The sequence below is a fragment of the Melanaphis sacchari genome, unplaced genomic scaffold, assembly GCF_002803265.2.
Source record: "Melanaphis sacchari strain LSU unplaced genomic scaffold, SCAv2.0 Contig627_pilon_pilon, whole genome shotgun sequence".
Taxonomy (NCBI): Eukaryota; Metazoa; Arthropoda; class Insecta; order Hemiptera; family Aphididae; genus Melanaphis; species Melanaphis sacchari.
In genome coordinates this window covers 1-9,960 of record NW_020271442.1, presented here as the reverse complement: position 1 = coordinate 9,960, position 9,960 = coordinate 1, and the positions used below count along the sequence as shown (strand labels likewise).

Here is a 9,960-nt window from a genome sequence, read left to right as displayed (position 1 = left end):
GTTTTATATGTAAAACTAAATAATATTTTCAGATAAAAATTTTAATTATATATACTGTTAATTTTAGATCTTCAATTGGATATTTCAAATAGTATATATCATAGACTCGGTCAACACACAAAATGTGCTAATTATTTTTGTGTAGGGCAAAAAGAAAATGAAACTAATTTAGTACCACAAGCGGAAAACTGTGGATTGATGCGAGAAATGGATCAAATCATTTTTCGCCTAACCAAAAATGCAAATAGTCTTTTATTAGATGTAGACAATAATCCATGTGAAGTATTTAATAGCGTTATAAATAAATATATCGGTGGAAAAAGGATTAATTTTTCGCAAAAAAATTCATACAATACACGAGTGGAAGCTGCAGTGATTGCTTTTAATTCAAAACAATACTTGAGAAAAGTTCATAAAACAATACAAAATTCAAGTCCAGGTATAATATATTCATGATAATTTATAATACAAAAATATATTATATTTAAATTAAAATATATTCATAAAAATTGTGTACTTATAAATTTGTTGTAGGGAAATTTGGTAAAAAATATTTAAAAAACATAGAACGTTTACGAAATAATAATACAAAAAGACGTCAATTGTTTTCTAAAAATACTAAATACAAAATTATAAGCCGATCTCAATCTACTGATGCAGATCAATATTATGGATTGGCTGAAGAATTAGTCGATACAATGACTAAAGAAGACTTCGATATGAAAAAAATGGAATTTATTAAAAAATTAAATGAAGCTGATAGAACCAATATAGAAATTAATACAAGAAATCAAAGTAATAATTCTCTTTGGTTCAAAGAAAGAAAAAAACGTCTCACTGCTTCAAATTTCGGGATAATATGTAAAATGCGACCATACACTAGCTGTAAGAAAAAAATTCATATTTTACTTTATGCATCAAATCCCAAATCAAAGCAATTAAACTATGGTCAGGTTATGGAAGCAAAAGCTCGGACTAAATTTGAGGAAATGTTTAATTTAAAAGTTCACACATGTGGTTTAATTGTAGATCGTGATCTCCCATATTTAGCAGCCAGTCCGGGTAAATATTAATTATTTTATATAGGTTTTATATAATTTAATTTTTTTATTCAGTTTTGTATTTGGTTGTTAATTTTACAGATGGTTTAGTTGGAGATAATGCCATAGTTGAGATAAAGTGCCCTTATATGGCTCGTCAATCAGAAAGTCCTGGCATAGCTATAAATAATAAACTTGTAAGTATTTATAAAAAAATTCAATTTAATAAACCCCATATTTTTATATAAAATTAATAATTAAAATACTATTTATTTATATATTTTTATTACCAAGTATTTAAAATATTATAATAAAAAATAAATGAATAAACAAATGTTTATAATAATATTATGTACTCGTATATATTATATAATATAATATATATATATTATTTTAAAATTTAAATAACTATTTTATATTTACGTCATGATTTGTAAGTTATAACTTATAACGTATAAGATAAATTATAAATTATAATTTATAGCTCCAAAATTGGTCAATGAATAACTCAGGGACGATCGAATTAAAACATAATAGTAATTATTACTATCAAGTAATCGGACAATTACATATTACACAACGAGAAATATGCTATGTTGTCGTGTATACTGAAAATTGGACATCCGTTGAAAAAATTGTGTATGATCATAAATTTTGGATGGAAGAAATGTCCAAGAAATTATCATTGTAAGTATTGTTGAAGTACAAAAAATTATCTACTAATTAAAATTATAAAAAAAACATTTTTGTTTTAGGTTTTATTTAAATTGTCTTTTACCTGAACTTATTAACCCATTATATGGAAAACGTTTATTAATAAATGATATAAAAGATTCAAATTATATTTTAGAAAATCAAGCAGAAAGGTTTAAAATGTTATCATTGAAAAAAAAAACAATTTCTTAAAAATTAAATAATTATTTTCAAATTATAAAAATTGTAATTATATACCTATATTATATATATTATGTTGTATTTTTATATAAAATGTATTTACGACTTCCTCGAAGTCAAATTTAAAATGATGAAGTTTTTAACCCTATTCCATTAATTATAACAATATTACAGTCCAGAAAAGAAGGTAAGACAGAAAATTTGACTGTATTTTATACATTTATAATTTATAATTATTTATTATTTATATAGTATAATAATAATTAGTTTGTCAACGAGTGTGTGTTATGAATTATTTATTATTATTTATTTAACTACTACAAAACTAATACTTCGATATATTTAGGTAATATTATAAATTAGGTAATATTTACTGTATTATAAATATTTTATGAAGTAAGTATCTAATAATGTATTAAATACAAATTGCATAGGTACCCGTGGATATTAAAAATATTACAGCTGCCTATACCCGTTTACGTGTATATTTACGAGCGATCAGTCATAAACGAAGGTTCAAATTATAATAACATCGCTCCCGAACAAACACTATCGTCGGCCGGACGCCGACTCTAGTAGTGGGCGTGGTTAAAACGTCGCGTGCTTGCGGATCGCGAAAACACCTAACAGCGCATTCTCTTGGCCGTTGCATACGTTTCACTTTTGGTATAGCGTCCTCTTAACTATAAACTTAGTTGAGGCTGTGGAAAAATATCCGTGTTTATATAATTACATATTACCAGAATACGCCAGAAAAGATTTAACAGAAAAGGCATGGTCAAAAGTTGCAGAAGAAGTTAAAGAAACAGGTAATACTATTTATTATTAATTCATATTATTTATGTAACATAATATGTTATATTATGGTATAAAGTAAATGCTAAAAATAAAATAAGAACAATGTACTAATATTAAAAATTCTACCACCCTACCCCAACACATCCAGAACATTCGACAACTAATATTATCGGTCATCGATATTAGGTATAGTATTTTGTTTTTAACAAATAGGTATATATGAATTATATTTATTTATCGTATTAAGTAGATATGAAAACAAGTTATGCAGTTTACCGTATTAATAAATACAAAATAATATACAATAGCTAAATAATACAAATAATAATTAATAATAATATGCATTTAAATACACTTTCATATAGGTACTTATTTCAAAACAAATTTAAAAGAAAATTATTATCAAATATTTAGACCATAATATTAATAATTATACACACTTATTCCACTGCCATGGCAGCGATGCATAAGGCTTAACAAAATATGAAGACAAATAATCTCTCATATCACTCGCCGCTTGTGTTCTCAGCAACTCATTTTTATCGTCGTTGTCTCTGAGAAACTCAACTGGTATTTGAACGTCTTCTGGACAGTTTTCATCAAAATCAACGGAAGGTATATACTGTCGACCTTCCCTTTTACGTATAAAATTGTGGAGAATACATACTGATCTTATTATATTGTTAATAGTAGTTTCGTTATTACATCGTATTGGTGATAATAGTACTTGAAATTTTTGTGAAATCATACCAAATGAACACTCAACAGTTTTTCTACCTCTACTGAGTCTGTAGTTAAATATTCATTTTTTATTTGTTAAAGTTCTCTGTGGGTATGGTCTCATTAAATTTTTTTTCAAAGGGAATCCTTCGTCAGCTACAAAATAATAAGGAAAACAAATGTCGTTAGGGTCATTAGGCAATGGTTTAGGATGTGGCATATTTAAACCATTTCTTTCAAGCCACCGACCCAGTCTTGATGCTCGAAAGATACCTCCATCGCTATTTCTACCAGCGAAACCAGTTTCTATCATAATAAAATTTCCATCTGCATCACTGCAAGCCATTAAAACAATTGAATGGTATGATTTATAATTAAAATTAATGGATCCTGTATTAGGGAGTTTTTGTATTCTTATGTGTTTCCCATCTATTGAACCTAAGCAATTTGGTAAATTCCATAATCTATTATACTGATTTGCTATACACATCCACTGTTCTTCGGTTGGTATAGGCATGTATTCATTAAATAAACACTCCCATATTTTTTGAGTAGATTCTGAAATTATTTTACCGATTGTGTTGGCACCTCGAGCAAAATAAAATGATAGGCTGGAATAAGTGCAGCCCGTCGCCAAATATCTAATAAAAAATAGTTTTTAGGTAATTTTCTATTTATGTATATGTATATTTCAATAATTTATTATTTTTGTATTATTTTATTTTTAGTTTCATTGTGTAAAGAAAAATGGAAAAATTTAAGAGCTGTATTTGTCAGGAATATGAAACCAGCACCTAGTGGATCTTCTAGAAAAGCAAAGCCATATTATTTGAATGAATATTTACAATTTCTTTTACCATATGTAAAACCCAACACTGATATAACTAATCCGGGAAATCTTCCTTCTCCGACCTCAGATAATGAAATTACATTTGAAAATAATGAACAAAGCGATACTGAAGTCCAAGATGAAGATATTATACAACAAGAAGAATATTTAACCGATAAAATTATAAACATTGAAAAACCAAACAATGAAAAAGGTCGTCTTCCTCTTGTACAGGAACGTAACCAAGGAAAAGGTAACAAAAAGAAACGAAAATTAGATGTTAGCGAAGTAGACCAGTCCTTTATTGATTTCGTGAATATGAAGAAGAAAAAGTCCTGTGAAACTGATCCAAGAAAGATGTTTCTTCTTAGTCTGTTACCAGATATTAAGAACATGACTGATCAACAAATGAGAATGTTTAAAAAAAAAGTATTGGATTTGGTCGATGACATTTTAACTGAAAATCCGACTTCTCAACACCAATTACCAATAACCATGTTCAATCCATCTCGTCCTCCGACTAAATCTTCAACTTTCTCAAGTTCATCATTATATTCTTATAACCACTCAAATAGTTTCACGCCAATCCATTCTCCTGAAGAATCATATGTGGCAGCTGAAGTTAGCAACCAGAACGAAAATGTTTGTCAAGATTTCATAAATATGTAAAAATGTATATCGTATATGTAATAAATTACAAGGAGTATACTACCTATTATATTAAATTAAATATTAAATAATATACGAGTCATAATAATTATTTATTTTATTTATATTAGTATAATTATTTTTATGTTAGTAAAAGTTAAGCCATTACCTCATTGTTATTAGTAGTCTTTCACGTACACAAATACAACGGCGGAAATGTGTGTCTTGTTTTTCAATTTCTGGTCCCACTTTTTCCACAAGTAAGTTAAAACTTTCTTTCGACATTCGATAAAAAGATTGAAATTTAACGTCATCTTGTATTAATTCATTTGCGGCAACAAAAATACGACAATTAATATTATTCTGTATATATGGATGTACCCAATATCTCCTTTTAGTTTTTCGTTTCTTGTGGTTTTGATAATACCAGTATAATGCAATGGCATCGTCATCTTCAGAGGACGACATGTTTGCAACTGACCAATTTTAGATGTTGAAACATCGTCTATAGTGTGCAGAACTCACGAAATCAGATCGTACGATTTTTTGCTAGGCAACTATTTTTTTTAGTCGCGTCAACGTCGCGTCGCCTTAGTGGGAGGACGGCCTTAATACGACAGGTAGTGTATGAATAGACGCCGTCGTATTCAGTGTGTTGTCTGCGTTTATATGTACGTGTATATTCTGTGTAAAAATTTTTATTTTTCGTGTTACAATGAACAAACGACGTGATTTAAGTGTGAAAGAAAAATTAGATGTTCTTAAAAAATATGACGAGCTCCCGAAAATGAGCCAGCGACAAGCAGCATGTAAGTTAAACTTGTCTCAAAGTTTACTAGGTAGGATGCTGAAAAGTCGACAGGAAATCGAGGGAAATGCATTAGAAAATGTGAATTCAAACCGTAAAAGAAAAAGGGCCGGTAAAGAAGAAGAAGTTGAAGAAGCTTTGGAACAATGGTTCATAAAAGTCAGAGAAAAAGACGCCCGAGTTACAGGACCACTGTTGCGACAAAAAAGCCGAAGATCTCGCGAAAAAAATGGGTAAAGATGATTTTGTAGCAACAGAAGGTTGGTTTCACCGATGGAAGAAACGCGAAAACATTTCATTCGTTAAGCCACATGGAGAACAGGGAGAAGCAGACCAAGTAGCTGCACGGTCGTGGATTAATTCAGAATGACCATCTCTTATCGCCAAATATCCTCCGTCTTGTGTGTTCAATGCGGATGAAACTGGGCTTTATTTCAGGGCATTACCTGAGCACACTTATGCGTTTAAAAATGAAAAAACTAGAGGAACTATAACTAGTAAAGAACGTCTAACCATATTATGTTGTGCAAGTATGGATGGTGAAAAAAGAAAACTGCTCGCGATTGGTAAAAGTAAAGATCCCCGGTGTTTCAAGGGTGTTAAGAATCTACCGGTAGACTATCTGCAAACAGTAATGCATGGATGACAAAAGAAATTTTCACCGAATGGTTGACCAAGTGGGACAATGAACTTCGTCATGACGTTTTATTGCTAGTCGATAATTGCATGGCTCATGTGGTTACAGTGAAATTCAAACATATTAACCTCGTATTTTTACCCTCTAACACTACATCAATCATACAACCGTGTGATCAAGGGATTATACGCACTTTTAAAGCTTATTACAGAACAGGCATGAGAAAGAATGTGATCAGTGTGATTGATGCTAACCTGGAACAAGAATTATGTACCTTACGTGCTCATGAAATCGCCAAAAAAATAACTGTACTTGTAGGTTTGCATTTAGCCTACGAAGCGTGGAATATGGTCAGTAAAATCACAATACGTAATTGTTTCCGACACGGTGGTTTCATTCTCTGTCCAAAAGAAGTTGAAGCTGCTGTCGAGAGACCCACTGACCTATCAACTGAACTTTATAATGAATGGATAAATATTGACGAAGAAGTCCAAACTACCGAACTCGTTACCGAGGAAGATATATGTGGGGAAATACAGTCAAAACGGTTTAAAGAGAATATGGTTGGTAATAGCGACGAAGAGGAACCTGATGAGAAACCACCATCAACTAAAGAAATGCTAGAAGCGCTTCAAATTTTACGTAGAGGGATTCAGCAAAGAGGCGATTTTGACATATTCGAGAAACATAAATCTTATGAAGATATGATTATGAAGTTGGCCGAAGAAGCGAAAATCCAATCAACATTAGACGTATTCTTATCAAAAAATTAATTCATTTTATTAATTATGTATGTATGTATTTTATTTTATTTTATATGGCTAGATTTTTACATTTTTTATACCTTGAATTTCAATACATATTTTTTAATTTTTAATTTTTTAAATTTAAGCATTCTTAAAATTTTTTGAGTCATTCGCCTTATTGACTCATTCGATTAATTGACTCAAATTGTCGGGTCCCAAAGTGAGTCCAATAAGCGGCGACTACTGTATATTTAAATTTTTAGTTCTAGTATCAATTTGTAATTTATAATTAAAATAGGTACATTTAAAGTTGTAACTAGATAAAACATTATTTTTAAATAATAAAATAAGTATTCTATAATAAAATTAATAATTATAAAATTTTTTATTTTTATTACAATAGATAATTTTTATTTGAATTTTTTTACTTACCTGTTTTCATTAGACGCACAGCTGCATGTTCTCTATAAGAAACTCCTTGTTCTACTATACGTAATAACGCTTTTTCAATAATAGGACCAATCATACGTCGTTTTTTTTGTAACTTGATGTGGTTCATTGAAATTCCCAACATATATACATTGCATTAATACTCTATAATAATTAATAGTATAGTTATTAATATTTATTTTTTACTTAAAAGTTAAAATTACCTTGCATTTTCCGGTGGTTTATCTGCAACTATTCCTTTAAAATGAGATTCGCAAACAGAACACCGCCCAACCACAGACACATAGTTGTCACCATTTGATGACACTTTCGTTCGACGAAACGAAAGGCAACATGGTAATTGGGTGTGAATCCAAAAATGTTCCGCTATTAACGGTGTCCATGTGTTTTTGGGTAAGACTTCGTACAATTTAAAACGCTGATTAGGACGTTTTTTATCAACAATATTATATTTTACTCTTTGGGGCTGTAATGTCTCCCATTCGTCAACAGAAAATGTTATTACAAATTTTTTAATTTCAAAATTATAATTAGTATCAATCTCATCAATAGACTCAGAATCTATATACAGAGTAAGTTAATTTAATTTAAAATGTATAAAATTTACAAATTAAAATTTAATGAAAATTAAACTAACCATCACTATCGTTTAAATTACTGGGTATATTATTTTCAAGTGGCATTACATTTGGTATTTTGTTCGGGGAAAATCCAAGTTTTTCTTTAATGCCGTGATATCCTTTATAAACAAACACATGCAGAGCATTTTTGGATATACGATTATTTAATTCCGAACTAATATCTTGCCATACACGGTTTGAAGCTACAACCACTTCTAACAATAAATACAACAATAAACTTAATTTAGTTAAAAAATATTATTAACAGCATTATTGAGTATACGTCATTTGATCGCGGTAATTTCGTATAGCGTCAATTTGACGCTATCATTCACGATTTTAAAGCCGCGTACGAGACATTGTCGAGTGTAATTTCAAAATAGATACATTTGATCACTCCTAAATTTGTCGCATAAATGCATAAACAATTTAATATGTATAAAATATTATATTTGTTTTAAAAATTAAAAATACATATTATAAGTGGGGTACTTGTCACAACTGGAATATTAACTATTTATAAAAAGTAAAATTAAATAAATATATAGATTAGCTTACATACAAAAACAAAACTATTATTATTTACAAAAAGTAAAATTATAAATAACACTAATTAAAATTTACTTAATTTTTTCTCCATTATTTTCTGTAATTACTCTATCCTTAAATTTGAGTATAATACTTATAATTTCTGCAGGGCAAATAGTTGGTTTTCGGCCTCTCATTTTAAATTTAACAATAAATTATAATAAAACAATAAAATATCAAATAAATTGAAAATAACTTTAAAAAAAAACACTAAAAATCAATTATTGGAAATTAGTAACACAAATTAGTTCAATGAGATACCTAATATTATTACATACGACACTCGGGATAGTAAGAACTGAAATGGGAATGATTATTGAAAAAAATATTAAATGTCTGTATAACAATATCAAAAATAGTACTATTAATATCGATAAATACAATATAATATAATATATGTACATAATATGGTATACAATAGTATTGTTCGTGCAAGTTATCGAGTGCGATAACTCCAAATAGATTTTATTGCCGCCCTAATCGCGACTCCTTTCCTCTGGGGTCGATGGCCCTATTATATGCTATTTTGAAATCGATTGCCCGACAGTAAAAACGGATTAGTAGGTCAACGGCCCTCACAATCACATATCTTTACGAAATTATAACAGCCGTAAAGATTACGTACAGATATTGGCCTATCTCAGGTGATATAGGGTCATTGGCCACTAATTTCGGATAGCATATTTTTTGGTGTTGTCGGAGACACCGGCATGAAGAATAGTGACTCCTCCTCCGTGCGACTTTGAAATTCCCCTTTTAAATACAAAAATAATTGTAAATATAAGTTATAATAATAAATTAATTTAAATTGACTGTAATCAAAAATATAATTGTGAAAACTATTATGTATAGGTACTAAGCACTATAACATATTATTAACATAATGATTAATAAAAACATTTAAATGAGATAAACATTTATTTGATTATTTCTACTATTGTATTGATGCGAGATGTCACTTGAAATACTACAACAAATTGAACAGACAATTTATCGCATGAAATACATTGTTCTGCATGATAAGCACATTTTCAAATGCATATATAATAATTTCAAGTTTAATCTAACAAACACTATATATTCATAACTCTTCAAGAAGCCTTAGTTTTTAGCCACTACTGGATGATAGTCATAAATTCATGTAAAATCTGTACTACAATACGTAACTGAACGAAGTACGGT

General features: G+C 29.1%; 3 protein-coding genes and 1 pseudogene across 3 annotated transcripts; 3 read left to right on the top strand and 1 right to left on the bottom strand.

Annotated features, from left to right (window-relative positions):
- Positions 1–698: 698 nt before the first annotated feature.
- Positions 699–1,868, top strand: LOC112600223 (the record flags this gene model as incomplete). Its single annotated transcript, XM_025347398.1, has 4 exons — positions 699–1,062; positions 1,143–1,237; positions 1,525–1,727; positions 1,796–1,868. Coding segments are annotated over exons 1-4 (735 nt in total), but the record flags the coding sequence as incomplete, so codon positions are not given.
- A 1,294-nt stretch (positions 1,869–3,162) lies between these two features.
- LOC112600222 lies at positions 3,163–3,969 on the bottom strand (annotated as a pseudogene).
- Positions 3,970–5,644: 1,675 nt separating this feature from the next.
- Positions 5,645–6,383, top strand: LOC112600221 (tigger transposable element-derived protein 3-like). The gene is made up of 2 exons (XM_025347397.1): positions 5,645–5,970; positions 6,176–6,383. Exons 1-2 carry the CDS (start codon positions 5,645–5,647, stop codon positions 6,381–6,383), a joined length of 534 nt encoding a protein of 177 aa, XP_025203182.1.
- LOC112600220 (tigger transposable element-derived protein 6-like) lies at positions 6,380–7,147 on the top strand. The gene has a single exon (XM_025347396.1). The coding sequence runs from the start codon at positions 6,380–6,382 to the stop codon at positions 7,145–7,147; it is 768 nt and encodes a 255-aa protein (XP_025203181.1).
- The last annotated feature ends 2,813 nt before the right edge of the window (positions 7,148–9,960 follow it).